Below are 22201 nucleotides of genomic sequence, written 5' to 3'. Positions count from 1 at the left end.
TAAAACAAATGGCAGAAAAATCTCATGGGGGACAGGACAAGAGGAATGTATTCATTTTTAAATTAGAAGAGCTGATTTAGCTTTCTTGCTCTTTAGATCATAGGAGAATGAGAGGCTAGAATAAGAAGGTTAAGAGGAGAAGAATTCCGGTAGCAACAACTTTAGAAGAATTTGGCAAATGGGTCCACACCGCAAACTAAGCGCTATAGGAAAACAGAGTATCCAGTAGCCCGGGGAAACCAAAAATATTCAGTTACGAAGGTATCTGTCCAGTTTTCATTCAATGGAAAACACCAGTTCTTAGCCAAGCAGCTCTTTACTGAATATAAAAAAGAAGCAACTTTCAATAATACAAAATCTATTATCTTTAAAATAATCAATTACATTTTAAAGGAAAAATTCTTAATCTAAGAGTACTAGAAGATAAAATTTCTGCTTCAAATGCCTCTCAATTAACTGGTCCTTTATAGGTTCAGTTTACCTACAGACGTGAAACCGCCCGTCTCAAAAACGAAGTCTCAAAACACAAATTAAAAAGCAAAACCAAAAACCAGTAAAACCATTCCTAATTATTGACATTGGGTAATGGATGCATGAAAGCTCGTTAAAATATTTCATTACATTATTCTCGTTTAAGTATTTCTAAATATCCACAATATGAAGATTTTTTAAAGCCTCCAGATAAAAGAGCAACTAACTATAGGACCTTAAACATGTTAATTTTTCTAAGTCCCAGTGTCCTTATCTTTAAAATAGGGATATCAACATCTACTTTGCAAAATTTATGTAAATATTAGAAACAACGAATGTAAAGCACACACCAGTACCTGGATCAAGCATGTGGTTATTAAATAGTGATTGTATAGGTATGTATGTTCTCAAGAGAGCTTGACATTTAATGAGAATTTGTACTTTGCAGAATTAACATTCCAGATGTGTCTATGAAATAACATAAATGATTTTATTTTTCTAAAGTTATTTTAAAGTGATTTTCATTATTTCAATAATATACCAAACATTTCAGAAAAGTTTTATATAAGATTGGCTTATAAATTTCCAAGCATTGTTAGTATCCTCAATAGGATAAGATTTAGTCTCTTGAAAGATGAACATCACTTTTGACCCCATTCAGTCATTCCAGTTAATTCCAGTGGGTAACCAAACTATGAAATACCAGTCTGAACCAAAAACTAAATGAATTGGGATGAGAGTGAAATTCTTATATGGCCCATTGGAAGTAATCTAAATGAGGGTTCTTTCATCACTATGTATTTCAAGAAACTTGCTTAGGACACTTATTATCCATTTAACTTAACAGTTTTTAATTCTCCCACTTACCGATGTAATATTGCTATTGTTGGCTGCACTGAAAGGGTCAGTGCTTGAAGTGGCAAAAGGATCAGTAGATTGCCTGAAGAAACAGTCTGATGCAAATGGATCTGAACCTTTGAAAGGATCACCACCAAATGGATCTAAAAAAATAAGGCATGAATATAAGAGACAAAAAAAAATTATTGCACTAAATTTCCCATCACTTAAAGGTATGATCAGTGCCTTAATTAAAAGGTAGTTTGGGGCCAGGTGCAGTGGCTCACGCCTGTAATCCCACCACTTTGGGAGGCTGAGGCAGGCAGATCACTTGAGATCAGGAGTTCAAGACCAGCCTGGCCAACATGGCAAAACCTCCTCTCTACTAAAAAATACAAAAATTAGCCAGGAGTGGTGGTGCACACCTACAGTCCCAGCTACTCAGGAGGCTGAGGTGGGAGAATCACTTGAACATGGGAGGCAGAGGCTGCAGTGAGCAAAGACCTGCCACTCCACTCCAGCCTGGGTGACAGTAAGACCCTGTCTCAAAAACAAACCAACAAAAATCAACAAACAAAAAGACAGTTTGGGCTGGGTGCAGTGGCTTACACCTGTAATTCCAGCACTTTGGTAGGTTGAGGTGGATGGACCACTTGAGCTCAGGAGTTTAACACCAGCCTGGCTAACATGGTAAAACCCTGCCTCTACTAAAAACACAAAAATTAGCCAGGCGTGGTGATGCACGCCTGTAATCCTGGCTATTCAAGAGGCTGAGGCATGAGAATAATCACTTCAGCATGGGAGGTGGAGGTTGTAGTGAGTCAAGATCACACTACTTGTACTCTAGCCTGGGCAACAGAGCAAGACTGTCTCAAAAAAAACCCCAAAAAGACAGTTTGAAATCCTGTAGAATCTAAGCTGAGTATTTTTTATTTCACAGACTCCTTTGCAATTTTGATAAAAGATATAGAACCTTTCACCTAATAAACTTATTTTTTTAAATTAACATATAATTTCAAGAGATCCAATTTTAAGTTTCCTTATTCTACGCTATCATAACTACAGAAAACACAATAAAAACTTCTAAATGTATTTTTCTCTCTGAGCTCAAAGCTAACAGCCAATAGTTTAGAACAGGTTTGGGATGCAAAAACTAAATGGTAAACAAGATTTGCATTATTCTAATGAAAATTCCCAGAAAAAGAGTATCTTAAAAAGCCTGATGTTTTAGTAATTCTTCAAGATCCTCTTCCTCTAATCACATGTGTGGGCTATAATCATAGGAAAACAAAATTACATTCTAAATCCCGAAGTAGTATAGATCATTATGCTCACCAAACCTTTAGTTAGTAAGGAGGAATCAGAATAAATATTAAAAGCACCAAAGTCTAAACACTAATGTCATTTTTAAAAAAGTAAACCTACTGGGCACAGTGGCTCATGCCTGTCTCTAATCGCAGCACTTTGGGAGGCTGAGGTAGGAGGACTGCTTGAGCCCAGGAGTTTGAGATCAACCTGGGCAACACAGTGAGACCCTGTCTCCACAAAAAATTTTTTAAAAAATCAGTCAGGTGTGCTGGCATGAGCCTGTAGACCTAGGTACTCAGGAGGCTGAGGCAGGAGGACTAGTTGAGCCCAGGAAGTCAAGGCTGCAGTAAGCAATGATCACACCACTGCATTTCAGCCTGGGTGACAGAGTAAGACCCTGTCTCAGAAACAAAAAACACCAGAAAAAAAAAAAAAAAGAAGGAGAAGTAAAAGTAAAGCAACAATTTATTAAGCAAAATCTCAAGAATTTACTACTTTCTTTCTGAAAATGCCAGGCACATAGAGTATCTTACTGGGGCTTCAGTTTCAGATCCAAATAACATAAGTTTATTATTAAGCAGAAATGAATGAAAGCTAAGATGAAACTCAGTAAGATACTGACCGATTTTTCCAAAAGGATCATCCTTGAAAGGATCACCTGTGATAAAATAAACAGAAAGAAATCCAAATAATAATATTTACTGTGATGACACCGTTACTTAAAGGGTAACTTTAAAACAAAAGCAAAGTTTATTTCAATAACTTCACTTCAAAGTAGATAAAATAAGGAATGTCACTGACCTTATTAAATGTACAGCAAACTATACTTACCTTGATCACAAGTTGAGGTTACAGATGGAGGAGAAGACATTACAGCAAAAATTTTACTAACAAAACCTCTACTCTTCACAAGAGTACTGGGAGGGTGTTATTATCACCAGTTCAGAAATAAAGATACTGAACTTTACTGAGGCAAAAAAAAAAAAAAAAAATCTTACAGGATTGAAGAGTCCAGAAATAAATCCTTACATTTATGGTCATTTGATTTTTGAAAAGAGTACCAAGAACACAAAATGGACAAAGGACAGTCTTTTCAATAAATGGTGTTAGGACAACTGGATATCCACATGCAAAAGAATGAAGCTTGACCCCTATCTCACATCACATACAAAAATAAACTCAAAATGGATCAAAGATCTAACTGTAACAGCAAAACTATAAAACTCTTAGACAAAGAGAGCATTAAATCTTTGTGACTAAGGTAATAGTTTCGTAGATAACACCAAAAGCACAAGTGATAGAAGAAAAAAATAGATAATTGGACTTCACCAAAATTGAATAAACACTTTTCCAAAAAAGACATACAAATGGCCAATAAGCATCTAGAAAGATATTCAACATTAGTCAGCAGGAAAATACAAAGCAGGCCAGGCGCGGTGGCTCACGCCTATAATCCCAGCACTTTGGGAGGCCAAAGTAGGCGGATCATGAGGTCAAGAGATGGAGACCATCCTGGCCAACATGGTGAAACCCCGCCTCTACTAAAAATACAAAAATTAGCTGGGTGTGGTGGCAGGCGCCCGTAATCCCAACTACTTGGGAGGCTGAGGCAGGAGAATCACTTGAATCCGGGAGGCAGAGGTTGCAGTGAGTCACTGCACTCCAGCCTGGCAAAAGAGCGAGACTCCATCTCTAAATACATACATACATACATACATACATACATACATAACGTTAGCCGGGTGTGGTGGTGGGTGCCTGTAGCCCCAGCTACTCAAGAGGCTGAGACGGGAGAATTGCTTGAATCCAGGAGGTGGAGGTTGCAGTGAGCTGAGATTGTGCCACTGCACTCCAGCCTGGGTGACAGACTGAGTTGGTAGGCTATTGAAACCGAAGCCTTAATCCTTAGTTTACATATTACAAAGCCTTTTTTTGGGTAAATCTATAATAGAAAAAAAAAAAGAGTACTTACTGCCAACGAAAGGATCAGACTGGAAAAAATCCAAGTTTGTATCTGCAACTGGATCTGTCAGCGAACTTGAGTCTACATTAAATGGATCTTCCTAAAAATAATTTTTAATTAAAATTTTTTTTTAGAAACCAAAGTTTTAAAAGGTAACATTTTAAAATAAAATAATACACATTCAGGTCATACACATGCTTTGAAAAAATCAACTGATGGGCCGGGCACAGTGGCTCACACCTGTAATCCCAGCACTTTGGGAGGCTGATGTGGGCGGATCACAAGGTCAAGAGAGAGAGAGAGACCATCCTGGCCAACATGGGGAAACCCCATCTCTACCAAAAATACAAAAATTAGCTGGGCATGGTGGCATATGCCTGTAGTCCCAGCTACTTGGGAGGCTGAGGCAGGAGAATCACTTGAACCTGGGACGTGGAGGTTGCAGTGAGCCGAGATCGCGCCACTGCACTCAAGCCTGGACAACAAAGTGAAACTTAAGTCTCGAAAACAAAAGAAAAATCAACTGATGGTAATGTAACAAATATTTCTCTAGTCATAAAGTACATTTAACACGTTTCTCTTTCCTTTGCCTAAAATAGTGTATAATTCATCTAAGGAAAACAGTGATAAGGACATTTTAAAAATACATCATTTAATTTTTAGAGATAAGGTCTCTCTATGTTGCCTAGTGCCTCCAACTCAGGCTCAAGCAATCCACCTACTTCAGCCTCCTGAGTAGTTGGGACTATAGGCACTTGCCACCACATCCAGCTATTAAGAACATTTATTTATTATTTATTTATTTTATATTATAAATTCAAGGGGTCCAAGTGGAATTCTGTTACATCACTATATTGCCTAATGGTAAAGTCGGGGCTTTTGATGTATCTATCATCTGAATAATGTATACTGTACCCATTAAGTAATATGTCTGATAATTCACCCCCTCCTGTCCTTCCACCCTTATGAGTCTCCAATGTTAATATAAAATTATTTTTACCTCTTTTGAATGTCTGTTATTATCGAGTTCAGAACAAACTTTTTCAGTAACAGCTGTAGTCACCTCATTTTCATCAGTCACACCAGAAGGCAGTAGTTCAGGACTACTTCTTGCCTACAAAATATTAACGCAAGTAGATTAACAATATACTTTTTGACTTGGCAGAGACAACTGACTAAAGATAACCAAAAATTATTTAAAAATAAAAAGACAAGCAGAACGTATTCATCAAATAATTTCTCCTTCTATAATCTTTTTTAGGGAAACGGTGTCATCAAGCATCAAAGTCATTCATGTCAGAAACCTTCAGGTCATCTTTAATCCTCAGTTAGAATAAGACTCCAAGTCTTGCTCAGTCTACCTCTTACCTCTTTTTCAAATCCTTGCCTTCTTCTCCATCCTCACTATCAGTCATTTACAGTATTATTATCTTTGGTTCCAATTACTATAGCAGTCTTCCTTCCAACTGCTTTCCTGCCTGCAATACGTGCATTTCCAATCTCTTCTCCTTATTGTAGCCAAACTAACAGCTCTAAGATTTGGATGTGATCATGACCCTTGTGGTTAAAATTCTTCAATGGCTTCCCATTGTCTTTTTCATTTAGACGAGTAGGTGAAAGACTTAAGAAGTAGTAGGGGCAGACCGGGTGTGGTGGCTCACGCCTGTAATCCCAATGCTATGGGAGGCCGAGGCAGGCAGATCACGAGGTCAGGAGATCGAGACCATCCTGGCTAACACGGTGAAACCCCGTCTCTACTAAAAATGCAAAAAATTAGCCAGGCGTGGTGGCACGCGTCTGTAGTCCCAGCTACTCGGGAGGCTGAGGCAGGAGAATAGCTTGAACTTAGGAGGCAGAGGTTGCAGTGAGCCGAGACCACGCCACTGCACTCCAGTCTGGGCAACAGAGCGAGACTCCGTCTCAAAAAAAAAAAAAAAAAAAGTAGCAGGGGCAATATCTATTTTATACCACCCTTATCTATTTGAAGGATAACCTAGTAATCTGCCTTTTGCACTTGAAAGAATATTGTATAATCCATACATGACTGTACTGTGTAAATAAAATCAAGTCTGTTAACTTTTCACTTTTAATACCTCTCAAACTTTTATTCTTCTCATTATCCCTTCTACAGTCTGACTCTCTAATTTGTTTTCCACATTTCTAAAAGTTAATCACATCACTTCTTGCTTAAAATTCTTCAATGGCTGTTCACTGTAGTAGGATAAATCCCCCAAAGCTTTAAGATGAATCTAAATTTCTCACCTTCTGGCACTTTCTGACCTAAAAGTAGTCATTTTTATCCAGGTACACATGACAATCACCCATAGAATGTGTTTTTAAAATACACGTATCTGGCTCTATCCCAGAAACTAGTTCAGCAAGTTTGGGGAATCACCTATACTTTGATAAGCACCAGAAGTAATGCAGATGCCTACTAGGAGAGCCTCATCTCTTACCAATACCCTCTCCATCATCACAAGATATTCTTCAGAACTTCTCAAGATTCTGTGCTGCATGTATTCTTCTACCTTGTACCTATACTAATACTGTTTTCTCTGGCAGGAATGTATCCTCCTCTTCTTAGCTTAACCCTTTCTCACTTGTCAAAGCTCACTTGCAAAGCTTTTCCCAACAAAATCTTTATGAACACCCTCCAAACTCTCCGATCTGAAAATTCTGTGCTTCCTTTAGTACAGCCCTCTAACACAGTGTTACACTACTACACTGTACGCTGCTTGAAGGAAAGATTGAGGTCTCTTGTCTCTATAGCTCTTACATAGTACAGCACTCTTGCACATAGTTGGTACTCTCCAAATAATTGGTAAATGAATGTCCTTAACACTATGTAAGAAAAATTATTATAGTTTTGGGTGAGGTACTTAAAAAAAAGTTTTACTTTACAGAACAAGTGTTTTAAAAACAGGCTCTATAAAAAATAAATTAGCTGGCTGGGCATGGTGGCTCACGCCTGTAATCCCTGCACTTTGGGAGGCCAAGGCAGGTGGGTCACTTGAGGTCAGGAATTCAAAACCAGCCTGGCCAACATGATGAAACCCCATCTCTACTAAAAATACAAAACATTAGCTGGGTGTGGTGGCGTGAGACTGTAATCCCAGCTACTCAGGAGGCAGAGGTTGCAGTAAGCCAAGATCACGCCACTGCACTCCAGCCTCGGCAAAAAGAGCAAAACTCCATTTCCAAAAAAAAAAAAAAAAAAAAAAAAGAAAAACAGCTGAAGTTATCTTTTTATACTATACTAGTTAAAATGTACAATTGTTTGAATTAGGACTCACTCTCTGCCTCTAAAAAGGAAATCTCAATTGTTCTCACATGAGGCAAGGCCATGTATTTATATTAGATATAATGCCAATGAAACTTGGATCTGCACAAGGAAGTTGATTATGAAGGTTATGAAAGTATTAGACTCACTGGAGATTCCTGATGTATGGGCTCAGACTCTAGGTTGCTCTGGCCTTCAGTATGTTCATTAAGGTTGGCTGTTTCACTGCTGCTGGTGCTGAGGCTGCAATAATCTGTAGCTCCATTTACAAGAATGCTGTGTGGGCTACTGCACCAATTTAACGTATTATTATGATTTTCCGAATCTTTCATTTCCATCAGTTTCATTTGCATCTGCCAACACAAAGCGAGAATACAGAACAGAATTTATTACTCAAAAGACATGTAACATAAAAATGCCCTCCTCCACTTCCTGACGGGCTAGGTGTGGCAGCTCTTGCCTATAATCTCAACACTTTGGGAAACTGAGGCAGGAGGACTGCTTCAACCCAGGAGTTCAAGACCAGCCTGAGCAACACGGTGAAACCTCATTTCTACAAGAAATATAAAAATTAGCTGGGCATGATGGAGTGCACCTGTAGTCCCAGTTACTCAGGAGGCTGAGAAGGGAGGATCACTTGAGCAAAGAGGTCAAGGCTGCAGTGAGCCATGATCACACCACTACATTCCAGAGTGACAGAATGAGACCCTGTCTCAAAAAAATAAATAAAATAAAAATGGTTATGCCCATAGACTTGGTCTAGGATACATTTGCTTCCTTTAAGAAGAATCCTCTGGGAATGCTACATGACTAAGAGGAAGGATTCAGTAATTTCTGACAATAAGTATTCCATTTTTTTTAAAGAAATTCAAAAAAAAGGCTGGGGACGGTGGCTCAAGCCTGTAATCCCAGCACTTTGGGAGGCCGAGACGGGCGGATCACGAGGTCAGGAGATTGAGACCATCCTGGCTAACACGGTGAAACCCCGTCTCTACTAAAAATACAAAAACTAGCTGGGCGAGGTGGCGGGCGCCTGTAGTCCCAGCTACTCAGGAGGCTGAGGCAGGAGAATGGCATAAACCCGGGAGGCGGAACTTGCAGTGAGCTGAGATCGCGCCACTGCACTCTAGCCCGGGCAACAGAGCAAGACTCCGTCTCAAAAAAAAAAAAACAGTTTAAAGAATACCCATTCATCTGGCAGCATTCTCACTACAACTCTTTCAGGTTACCTGTTTAAATAGAGTACCTACATTAGGACAAGAACTGTGCTAAATGATAGGGATTTTTAAAAATGTGTAAGTTCCTGGACCAAAACCATCAGTCTGCTAGGAGAGACAGACATATAAGCAAATATGCAGAGAAAAATCTTATTACTGCTATAATAGAAATACAAAGTCCAACAAAGGCAGAATGCAGAAAATACCATAAAGAAATAAGAATTTAAGGTATATCTTGCATGATGAATGAGTAGGTAGGTACTCAGCTGCCAGATAATAGGGGGTAAGGAGGCACAAAAGTGAAGGACTTCATTCTATGTAATAATTGAGCACACTGGACTGGATTTTAGAAGAACTGGATTTCAGATGTAGCCCTTTTCAAGGATATGTAACCATGAGAAAGTTACTTGAACTTCCTTGGCTTTAATTTTTTCAAATTCATAATGAAAGAAATAGACTCCATGATCTCTGTGTTTCTGTCTAATCATCCTTTTTTTTTTTTTTAGTTTTTATTTTTTGAGACAGATTCTCACTCTGTTGCCCAGGGTGGAGTGCAGTGGTGTGATATGAGCTCAATGCAACCTCGGCCTCCCAGGCTCAAGTGATTCTCGTGCCTCAGCCTCCCAAGCAGCTGGTATTACAGGCAGGCACCACCATGCCCAGCTAATTTTTGTATCTTTTAGTAGACATAGAGTTTGGTCATGTTGGCAGGGATGGTCTCGAAATCCCGGCCTCAAGTGATCCGCTGCCTCACCCTCCCAAAGTGCTGGGATTACAGGCATGGACCACAATACCCAGCCCTATCTCATCATTCATTAAAACATTAGTCTTCATGTAGGGAAACCTGGAAATAAAAAAGCAAAGGATCTATACATAAGACCAACTATAACACTGCACATTTATCTACAGAAGGAACAATTTCCTTAAGAAACAAGCTTCCAAATTAGTAAATGTGAATTCAAAATTAGAATCACAAAACAGAAGAAACTAAGTTATTGTTTATAAAATAAGCAACACTTATTGAACATTTATATACTAAGCACCATGCTAAAATGTCTTACAGGCTTTGCCTCATTAATCCTCACAGTGGCCTTAAGGGGTAGGGTATTTATTAATCCTCCAATTTTGAAGATGAAGAATCTGATACTAAGATGATTTAGCTAGTAAGTGGCAGACCAGTACTTAAACCTAGACCATCCAGCCACAAAGTCCACACTCTTAATCACTACTCCAATGGTAATCATCATATAGATATACAAGATGTATGATAGTTTCAATATACGACAGGTGACAAAAAAAAAAACCTATTGTATAAAATGACTGAAAAATGAACAGTAAACTAGGCAAGAGGTTGAAGGAGCAGAAGTTGGGAAGTATAACTGACTAAAGGATACAGAGGATCCATTTGAGTATATTTCTTGCTTTACAAAGACTTACTGAACTAATTTCCTGTTGCGAATCTCGTAGGTGCTGCTGAAGAGGTTCCAGTTGAGCCTTCCCTGACTCTACACTCTCCTCCAATTCTGCTGTTTCTTGCTGTAGACGGCTCAGCTCTTCTCTAGCTTTTGCCAATTCTTCTTCATAAGTGGAGATCTGTGATTCCTGACTAGTTAATTCAGCTTTCAGAGAAGAGATCTATAACGTCAAAGTGAATGAGAAGAAATGGGGATTAAAAGAAGAGATGTCATTGAAATGTTCCAAAATGCAATACATTTATTTGTTTAGTTTACTTTACTATTTTGGTGGGTTTTTTTTTTTTTTTTTTTGACAGCAATAGCAAATAATTTATTTAATTGAGAGAGAGAGAGTCTTGCTATGTTGCCCAGGCTGGATTCAAACTCCTGGGCTCAAGTGATCCTCCTGAGTAGCTGGGACTATAGGAGCATGCCCAGCCATACGTAGGCCTATTATGGTGTTTTATTGTTGTTGTTGTTTTATTTCTTTGAGACAGTCTCACTCTGTCACCCAGGCTGGGTGCAGTGGCACGATCACAGCTGACTTCAGGCTCAACTTTCCCAGGCTCAGGTGATCCTCTCACCTTAGCCTCTCGAGTAGGTGGGATTACAGATGTGGGCCACCACGCCTGGCTTTCAAAAAAAAATTTTTTTTTTTTGAGACGGAGTCTTGCTCTGTTGCCCAGGCTGGAGTGCAGTGGTGTGATCTCGGCTCACTGCAAGCTCCACCTCCTGGGTTCAAGCCATTCTCCTGGCTCAGCCTCCTGAGTAGCTGGGACTACAGGCACCCGCCACCGCGCCCGGCTAATTTTTTGTAATTTTAGTAGAGACGGGTTTCACCGTGGTCTCGATCTCCTAACCTTGTGATCTGCCCGCCTCGGCCTCCCAACGTGCTGGGATTACAGGCATGAGCCACTGCGCCCAGCTGCCTTTCATATTTTTTGTAGAAATGGGATTTCTCCATGTTTTCCAGGCTGGTCTCCAACTCCTGGGCTCCAGCAATTTCCCCCACCCCAGACTCCCAAAGTGCTGGGATTACAGGTGTAAGCCATTGTGCCCAGCCAATTATGATGTTTTTTGATGTCTGGTTTTCGTAGAGAAGGCTAACTGGTGGAGGGATAGAGGAGAGTTGAAGGTACAGGCACATATTTCTAACAAAAATTTGGAAAAACAGTTCATTAACTGCCCTATTTCCCCTAAAGAAGGCCTGTAATTTTTGTATGAACCTTGCTCCATCGCCCCCATGAACCCAAATGCTGACTAGATTGCCAACTACCACCACCAATAACAAAAAGTAGAGAATGTTTTCATCTTAAGCCAGGAAAAGCAACTAACGTATAGATGCAGGCAGCAGGAAATAGCCAGATATTACCAGTTGGGCCTCCTCAGCACATTTCTTTCTGACTTCCTTGAGTTGCTCCTCCAGCTGGGCTTTCTGCTCATCCAGTTCATCAAGGAGTTCCTGTACCTGCTGTTTCTGGGCCTGTAGTTTTTGCAGATTAGTATTCTCCCTTTGAACTTCATCTTGAAGATCCTAAAATCCAAGAAAATTCATATATTTATTTTCTTTGTGGGTAGGGGAGGGTTAAGTTAGTAATTTTAAATCTGCCTTAAGAAAGAATAAAGTCTTATTGAGTATATTGTGTTGATGAGACTAGGGTACTTAACAGCTTTAAATACAATCTTTACTTGAGGACATCTTTCTTAGAATCCAAATTTAGATATTCAATTTGCTAACTCAAATCTGTCCTTGGACATGTGATGGGCTTTGCTAACATGTTGAAAATAGAACTCCTGGAATTTCCCCACAAATCTGTTTTAAGCTCAATCTTTCCCCTCTCAGATTCCCTGGTCAAAAAAACCCCACATGGCATCTTCTTGGACTCTTTCTTTCACCTCTCATCTCTAATCTGTCAGCAAATCCTGTTGCAACCTTCTTTAAAATATCTCCAGAAACTGACCACCTTTTTCAAACTTGGTCCAAGTCATTCTTATCTCTCTCTTGCCTTCTAATTGGTATTCCTACTTTCACTCATGCTACCTTTCAGTGAATTTCAGCACATCAGCTGCTGTTAAAAACCTGTATCAGATCATGTCACTCCTCTACTCAAAACCCTGAATTGTAGCTGGGTACACTGGCATATGCCTGTAGTCCCAGCTACTTGGAAGGCACAGGTGTGAGGATTGCCTGAGTTCAGGAGTTCGAGGCTGCAGTGAATTCTGATCACGCCACTGCACTCTAGCTTAGGCAACAGAGCAAGATCCCATTTCTAAAAAAAATAATATTCAGCAAATTATGTCAGGCATACCCATATGGCAAAAAAAATTTCAAGTGAATCTCTAAATGACAGCAAACAGAAAAATTAATTATAGGTCAAGTGGGATGGTTCACGCTTGTAATCTCAGCATTTTGGGAGGCTGAGGCAGGAGGATTGCTTGAGCCCAGGAGTTTGAGACCATTCTGGGCAACATAATGAGATCTGTCTCTACAAATATTTAAAAATTAGCCAGACATGGGCTGGGTGCAGTGGCTCACATCTGTAATCCCAGCACTTTGGGAGGCCAAGGCAGGAGGATCACGTGAGGTCAGGAGTTCGAGACCAGCCTGACCAACATGGAGAAACCCCATCTCTACTAAAAATACAAAAAAAAAAAAAAAATTAGCCCAGCGTCCAGGTGTGGTGGCACATGCCTGTAATCCCAGCTACTTGGGAGGCTTGAGGCAGGAGAATCGCTTGAACCCAGGAGGCAGAGGTTGCAGTCAGGCTGGGCAACAAGAGCAAAACTCCATCCCCCCCCCCCAAAAAAAAATTAGCTGGACGTGGTAGCATGTGCCTGTGGTCCCAGCTACTCGGGAGGCTGAGGTGGGAGGATCTCTTGAGCCTAGGAGGTCAAGGCTGCAGTGAGCTGTGATCATGCCACAGCATGCCCAGACTGGGCAACAGAGTGAGACACTGTCTCAAAAAAAAAAAAAAAGGAAAAATTAATTCCAGTTAAATTATGGATCTGAATATAAAAGGCTAACTTTAAAATGTGTAGAAGAAATGCAGATCTCAGTGTAGGAAAAGATTTCTTAAAACAAAAAAAGATGAACCATTTTGAAAATGTTATATTATTTATTCATCCATGTACATACTAGACTTCATGCTTAATACCAAGAACTACAGAAATTTTTAAAAAGCCAGGCGCAGTGGCTCAGGGATTAGTAACTCCAAAGTATGTGTCAGCAGGAGGTGGGCAAAGATCTCAAAGAGGGTGAGGTAAAACTGAACACAAATTTCTAAAAACAGTATCTATTCAAAGGTCCCAACAGTCATTCACCAGAATAAGAATCTAAGAACAGAAGAGAAACTTAAAAGTAAAAGGTCTCTGAATTACTGCATAGGTTACACAAGATAGCACCATCATGATAATAGCCAACACTTTAAATGTTACTTACAATGTGCTAGGTTCTGTTCTAGGCTCTTCAAATATACTAACTTATTTATAGTCTATATGACAGATCTATCAATTAGGTACTAATATCATTCATATTTTACAGATGAGAAAACTGAAGCACTGATATGTAGGTAACTTGTCCAAAGTTAAAAATAGTAAGCTATGGATTCAAACTGGGTTCTGACTCTACAGCCTGAGCTCTTAACCATCATGTGATATACTATCTGCAGACTAAATGTCTCACATGTGTGTCACTATTTTTCAAATACATGCAGATGTTTCTGTGATTAAATAGAACACTGAACAATGCTTTCAATAATTGCTTTTTATCTTATATTTTCTTAACCAACTGGTTAGTCTAAAAATATGTTGCTTTCTGTAAAAAATTCCTTTAAAGCCCAGGCAGAGCAGGCAGACAAGAAGGGGAACTCAAAGGCAGCAGCTGAACGGATGATACTTGAGGAATTCGGATGATGTTTGATGAGTGTCATCAACTCTGCAAAGAAAGGCAGAAAGTGACCCTTGTGTCATGAATTGCTAACTCTTACACAAAGGACTGATAAATGGAACTGTACAGAAAATTTAAGATGCAGGGACACTTGATTTCTGGAAGAAAACACAATTTCTGTATTTTAATTCAGTCCTTATTTTAAGAGACCTGAAATTATAATATTGAAGGTGGCCAGGCGCAGTGGCTCAAGCCTGTAATCCCAGCACTTTGGGAGGCCGAGACGGGCGGATCACGAGGTCAGGAGATCGAGACCATCCTGGCTAACACGGTGAAACCCCGTCTCTACTGAAAAAAAAATACAAAAAACTAGCCAGGTGAGGTGGCGGGCGCCTGTAGTCTCAGCTACTTGGGAGGCTGAGGCAGGAGAATGGTATAAACCCGGGAGGCGGAGCTTGCAGTGAGCCGAGATCCAGCCACTGCACTCCAGCCTGGGCAACAGAGCAAGACTCCGTCTCAAAAAAAAAAAAAAAAAAATATTGAAGGAGAAGAAATTTTAAATGAGGAAATAAGTACATTTTAAATCTTAGTTAAATCTGCTTATGCCCCTTCTAAATTGAATTTTTCTTTACTGTATTATATAGATTTTTGATTTGCCTAGGTTTCTTAAGAATCAGATGTTCTCTCATTAACCCGTCAGGAAATAACAGATTCTGGAGAGGGTGTGGACAAATAGGAATGCATTTACACTATTAGTGGGAGTGTAAATTAGTTCAACCATTGTGAAAGACAGTGTGGCGATTCCTCAAGGATCTAGAACTAGAAATACCATTTGACCCAGCTATCCCATTACTGGGTATATACCCAAAGGATTATAAATCATTCTACTATAAAGACACATGCACACGTATGTTTACTGCAGCACTATTTACAATAGCAAAGACTTGGAACCAACCCAAATGCCCATCAATGATAGATTAGATAAAGGAAATGTGGCACATATATACCATGGAATACTATGCAGCCATAAAAAATAATGAGTTCATGTCTTTGCAGGGACATGGATGAAGCTGGAAACCATCATTCTCAGCAAACTAACACACGAAAAGAAAACCAAACACCGCATGTTCTCACTCATAAGTGGGAGTTGAACTATGAGAACTAATGGACACAGGGAGGGGAACATCACACACCAGGGCCTGTTGGGAGGTGGGGGACAAGGGGAGGCAGAGCATTAGGACAAATACCTAATGCATGCAGGGCTTAAAACCTAGATGATGGGTTGACAGGTGCAGCCAACCACCATGGCACATGTATACCTATATAACAAACCTGTACGTTCCACACATGTACCCCAGAACTTAAAGTATAATAATATTAAAAAATAATTAGATGTTCTCTTTCTGATTCCTTTGACAAAAATGTTTATAGATTATTTACTATAATTTATTTTTAAAATTCCTTTGAAAATGCCAACACAATAGATGATCACGAAAGACTTTCCAATGCTAACATTCCGTGAGTCTGTGTGATCATAGTTTCAAACTGGTGAACTCCTTTAGTACTTTATCATTAATTTACCAGCATGTCTAATTTTTTTATGTCTAAATTTTTAACCTTGCCTACACTGTTAAGTAATCTATACCATATAGAGATATGGCTTTAGATATGTACATGGCATTGGCTCTGAATAAACCCATGCCAAAAGAGAAAAATGACTTCAATTTCTCTATCACCCAGTCTAGTAACTTCAGATTCATCTTTGATTTTCTCCATTCATACATGTCCTATAGATTCTACCTTAAAATCTCTCTTCAAGCTGTTTACTAAATTATTTTAGCTTCCATCGTTCCTTCCTTGATATACAACTGGGTTTTCTCCCTTTGTTTCTTCCTACTCCTGATGTCCAACTTGCTTAAAAAATAACTCACTGCCTGTAATCCCAGCACTTTGGGAGGCCGAGGCAGGCAGATCACGACGTCAGGAGATCGAGACCATCCTGGCTAACACGGTGAAACCCCATCTCTACTAAAAACACAAAAAATTAGCCGGGCGTGGCGGTGGGTGCCTGTAGTCCCAGCTACTTGGGAGGCTGAGGCAGGAGAACCCGGGAGGTGGAGCTTGCAGTGAGCCAAGATTGCACCACTGCACTCCAGCCTGGGCGACAGAGCAAGCCTCCATCTCAAAAAAAAACCAAAAAACAAAAAAACAAAAAAAACCTCACTGCAAAGGAGTTTTCTCTAGTCACTGTTACTTTAAAAACATGTGATATTCCCTCTTATCTACAGAATTAAGTAAAACTCGCTGCAAGACACATTAAAACTTTCAGTTCTGGGTTCTACCTTCTTTTCCTCTCATATTCACCTGTGACCCAGCCTCAGAAGACCCTATTCTTTCTCCAACAGACAACATATTTCAATGACCCTATGCCTTTCCACAAGCCATAACTTCTGTCTTCAATGTCCTTCTACACCATAGGTACCTGGAAACCCACTACTGATTCTTCAGACTCATCTTGGGCTTCCTTCACCTGTGCTCAAACCCTACTGTTTGTTCCTAACCTCTGCTGTCACACTTAATACACTGTAATCATGGCTACCTCTAAATTACAAACTTCTAAAGGACAGTGTCCATGCTTCATCTTTCTTTGATTATCCAAAATCTTGTACAATGCCTGGCACATTCCAGGGGAATAAGCAATGACTGTAACAATCATAGGATTTTAGTATGTGGGAGAAACTAATGGGAAACATATATGAGACTGACAGAAAGAAAAGACTTACATTCTTTTTACATAATATGAAACACTTCACTACATATTTAAACTATAGCTATTCATTAATACCCCAAACTGACCTATGACAAATGCTTTTAAAATTTTTTTTAAATAGTATCTACACTTCTAAACTGATTCAGTATTTTTATAATCTATAGACCAAGGCTGATCTGACATTTAAGACTTTCATTATTTGGAAATAATCATTACTGCTTTAATGTGGCACATACCTTTATTTTTTTAAGACAGGGTCTTGCTCTGTCACCCAGGCTAGAATGCAGTGGTATAATCATAGCTCACTGTAGCTTCAACCTCCTGGGCTCAAGTAATCTTCCCACCTCAGCCTCCCAGCAGCTGGGGCTGCAGGCATGCACCACCATGCCTGGCTAATTTTTAAATTTTTTTGTAGAGATGGAGTTTTACCATGTTGCCCAGGGTGGTCTCAAACTCCTAGGCTCAAATGATCTGTTCGCCTCGGCCTCCCAAAATGCTGGGATTACAAGCATGAGCCACTGTGCTTGGTCTAGCTCAGCTATAAAATATTTTAAAAGAATGTTACCTGCAGATCTAAAGTAATTTTGTTAGTTTGAAAATATAATCTATTGAGCCGGGCAAAGTGGCTCATGCCTGTAATCCCAGCACTTTGGGAGGCTGAAGTGGGTAGATGACTTGAGGTCAGGAGTTCGAGACCAGCCTGGCCAACACAGTGAAACCCCATCTCTACTAAAAACACAAAAAATCAGCTGGGCGTGGTGATGGCCGCCTATAACTCCCACTACTAGGGTGACTGAGGCAGGAGAATCACTTGAACCCGGGAGGCAGAAGTTGCAGCAGTGAGCTGAGATGGCACCATTGCACACCAGCCTGGGAAGCAAGATTAAAACTCCGTCTCAAAAAAAAAAAAAAAAAGAAAGAAAGAAAGAAAATATAATCTATTATAAATTCCTTACTTTGTTCATAAAGTTATTATACAGGTTTATATAACAATATGCTGGTCCCAAAAGCATGTTTTAAATCCTAGAGGGAAAAAAGTTTTTTTCTTTCCCTTTAACTAAATATGTTCAAGAGTGGGATTAGGAAAAATATGTTATCTATCCCCATCAGTAAATACTGTAGTCATATTCCCCACCCTCCCTCATATACTAAAGAAAAATCTTCTTTATCCACTTCATGTCTCTAATAATATCTTTAAAGCCAGATGTAATTTTGACGTCTTTTATTGTAAATCCAGGGACAAAAAATGCAATTTATCTTAAAAGGGTCACATAGGCCGGGCGCGGTGGCTCAAGCCTGTAATCCCAGCACTTTGGGAGGCCGAGGCGGGCGGATCACGAGGTCAGGAGATCGAGACCATCCTGGCTAACATGGTGAAACCCCATCTCTACTAAAAAATACAAAAAAACTAGCTGGGCGATGTGACGGGCGCCTGTAGTCCCAGCTACTTGGGAGGCTGAGGCAGGAGAATGGCGTGAACCCGGGAGGCGGAGCTTGCAGTGAGCTGAGATCTGGCCACTGTACTCCAGCCCGGGCCACAGAGCCAGACTCCGTCTCAAAAAAAAAAAAAAAAAAAGTCACATAATATAAGAAAATGTCTAGGACATCTAGGACATGATACTAAGCTTTAAAAGCTGAATACAAAGGCATATACAGTATGATCACAAATTAATACAAAGAAATTCATACAGATTTGTAGAAAATACAGCAAAATGTTAACAATAGCTCTCTCTAGAAAGGCTTTTTACATCTTTTTCATACTTTTCTTCATTTTTATAATCAGAAAATGTCATTTGCTGTTTTTTAAGTATCACATTGCTACCAATATAAAATACAAAAGTACCAATATAAAAATATTCTGATGTGACTAAATTTTTATGTAAGAACTACCAATAGTAGAATCAATGCTGGTTTCCTTTAATATTTTTAGTGAGCAACTTAAACACAACCTCAAAAGCCAGGCTTATGTAAGAGGAAGGCAAATAAACAAACCAATATAATACTTACTTCTTCCTGCCCTTTCTCTCCCAAAGAGCAAACACATTCATTCAAATTTCCCAGTCTCACTCCCTTATTTCTTAGCTGCAGTAAAAATCTACATAGTAATACAAAACTACAGGACTTAAAGGAAAGGTTCCTGAGGAAATACCTAACATTAGTGAGAAACTTCAAGCTGGATAGATGTCCATATTAAAATTCATTATAATTAATGTCTCTCTATGTCTATTTCTAAATATGAAAAAAGGTCTATAAAAATTCCAGGCCAGGCACGGTGGCTCACTCCTATAAACCCAGCACTTTGGGAGGCTGAGGTGAGAAGATCATCTGAGGTCAGAAGTTTGAGACCAGCCTGGCCAACATGGAAAAACCCCGTCTCTACTATAAATACAAAATTAGCTAGGCGTGGTGGCGGATGCCTGTAATCCCAGCTACTTGGGAGGCTGAGGCAGGAGAATTGCTTGAACTTGGGAGGCAGAGGTTGCGGTGAGTTGAGATCGTGCCATTGCACTCCAGCCTGGGCAACGACAGCGAAACTCTGCCTCAAAAAAAAAAAAAAAAATTCCAACACTAAACTACATACAAAAAGGTCTTCCTTTCCAGTATACAGAATTAAAATTATTAAACTGCACAAAATCAAAATGAACTCATGCAAATATACATGCTAATAACAAACAAGTTTCACTGGAAAATTATTTGTACGGCTACCACCATTGCAATGCAATTTCAATATCAATATCAGCATCTAGATATACTTAGCTACTTTATTTTGGTACAGATTGCTTATCCTGAGACTAAATTAAGGCAACAGATGTACCTCTCTCTCTCTCTCTTCCTGCTCCCGCCTCCCCCGCCATGCCCTTAACTAGAGCAGTGGAAGGTGCTCCTAACAAACAGTGTCTTCTGCTGAACTTGGGTAATTTTCTCTTTCCCAAATGTGGCCCTTAGGAACATCCTTTCCTGGATGTGTGCACAGGCTCAGCACTATCAAATGCCATTCCCTACAGTGAATGACAGAAGACATTTGCAGATGCTTTCCTAGTTCTGCTCTATTCCTCTGATCATGGTCTACTTGCCTACTAGTGCCATCAACAGCAAAAGAAAGGAAGATAGCAGCAGTTGGAGCATGGCAAGGATGAAGTGAACAAGCCTAGAGCAATATAGTGCCAAGGTTTATTTTAGAAAAATACCAAAGCAAGCCATATCTGAGGTTACTCATCCAGAAATTAAAGGATATTTGAGCTGGCAATCTTGGCTTTACTTAAAAAGAAATTTCAAGGAAAATGTCCTGTTTTCTAGAAATCACTGAAGTTACTGAAAATGGCAAATTATCTGCTATCCCTCTATCCCCCATGAAGTGCTATGGGGTAGTGGAAATTAAAATTTAAGCAAGTACCTAAGAATTTTAGACATATGAAAAAATAAAACTTTCATTTTAGCAACTCAAGTCAGATGTGCAACTGATGAAGTTACTTTAATAGTTACTTGAAAAGTTAAACCTTTTAACTATTTTATATGAAACAGACCCAAACATATATTAATGGTTCATATCAATATCAGTAATATATTTTATATATTATACAAAATTATATAATTATTTATTTTTTTAAAAGAAAACTTCTATAAACTAACCTACAACTAGAAATAATCAGACATACTATTTTATCTGATGGAAGTTTTAGGACTATTCTTAATATTAAAAATGTATCAACTGTAGAACAAGATGTTTAAGTCAACAAACTGAAAGGAAGCCTAATAAAGTAGGGTGGGTGTTAGAAAACCCCATTAACAGACACCTTTATTTCTCAATCGTATGCTTCCCAGTATGTTCTAAAGAGCATTATGGCCAGAAAAAGAATGCTGAGATCATGTATCTAATTTTATTTCTATCTAAGATAAGTTATCCCTCTTCATCTAAGAAAAAAACTAAGTGAATTAAAATAAAAAAACATGGACAAGTACTCTGACTTACTGAATCTTTACTTATGATGAAATATAAATAACAGGGAGCTTCTTTTACATGAGGGTAGTATGAACAATATGAAGAAGTCTGACTTTTCATGATAACCACTGTGCCCTCAATCTTTTCTACCTCTGGGTTCTAGTTGTATTGTCTTGTTTTAAATTGTATGCATAAAATCAAAGTTTATTCACTTCTATCATGAACAGCTTCCTCAAATTTACCTCCATCTAACAATATATTGCCAAATATAATGAAAGATATGATCCAAGGCACAATTTCTAAGCTCAAGGAGCTCACAATATATAGGAAGGAAGATATTGGAATCTATACACATCACACCAAGCTAACTACCAGGTAACATATGGTTCATGCCATATATAAGTGGATACATATTCCTCTGGGAGTTCCAACACAGGAAAGACTGGTGTGGACCAAGAGACAGAGAAGGGAAAGTTTAAAACAAGTGGCGGGATATGAGCTAGGCTTTAAGGCATGGGTGGAATTCATATAAGCAGGGAAGTAGAGAACATTCCGGACTATAACAACGAAAGGTATAAAAGTGGGAATAAGAAGGAGGATATATAAGACACAGAGTACAGAGTCAGACAGTCAAAAAAAAGAGGAGGGTTTGTATTTCATTTTTTTCCTCTGTCTCCAATAACCCCTGAGATATGACATCCTCCCATCATTAACAGTGGCAGTGGGCAACAGTAAAGATTCCCACATCTGAGAGTCATCATACTAAATTGGTTTAGGAGGAAAAGCAAGAGCGAATGGAGTGAGCACTTCTGATATGACTTTAAGATTTTAGATATTAGGTGATACAGGTGGCAGTAGTGAGAAAGAAAAATAAGTAAGTTCAAACCAGAAGCCAAGTTTTTTCAATAAGATTCATTTTAGACATACTAATTTTCAAATGATAAATATCAAAATGGTTAACTGGAGATGTGGGACTGGCACTCAGGAGAGTTGAGAGCTTGATAAACATTTGGGTGTTATCAGTATACAGATGACAGGGGTTATGGAGAAGGAAAGCAAGGACACACATAAACAC

At 39.2% G+C, this 22201-nt stretch overlaps 1 protein-coding gene across 3 annotated transcripts in view; it reads right to left on the bottom strand.

The window, feature by feature from the left end:
- Positions 1-22201, bottom strand: part of EPS15 (epidermal growth factor receptor pathway substrate 15) — a 164535-nt gene that overhangs the window by 30699 nt on the left and 111635 nt on the right. For all 3 annotated transcript variants that reach the window (XM_023188907.3, XM_023188925.3, XM_026454167.2), the window contains exons 14-20: positions 11903-12064; positions 10514-10711; positions 8009-8212; positions 5580-5693; positions 4589-4679; positions 3239-3274; positions 1339-1472 (exon numbers count right to left, since the gene is read on the bottom strand). In XM_023188907.3, the coding sequence (XP_023044675.2) occupies positions 1339-1472; positions 3239-3274; positions 4589-4679; positions 5580-5693; positions 8009-8212; positions 10514-10711; positions 11903-12064 (939 nt within the window). The remainder of the gene's footprint in view (positions 1-1338; positions 1473-3238; positions 3275-4588; positions 4680-5579; positions 5694-8008; positions 8213-10513; positions 10712-11902; positions 12065-22201) is intronic.

The sequence above is a fragment of the Piliocolobus tephrosceles genome, chromosome 1, assembly GCF_002776525.5.
Source record: "Piliocolobus tephrosceles isolate RC106 chromosome 1, ASM277652v3, whole genome shotgun sequence".
Lineage (NCBI taxonomy): Eukaryota > Metazoa > Chordata > Mammalia > Primates > Cercopithecidae > Piliocolobus > Piliocolobus tephrosceles.
Note: the sequence above shows the minus strand (reverse complement) of the source record. Positions and strands in the feature narration are given on the sequence as shown.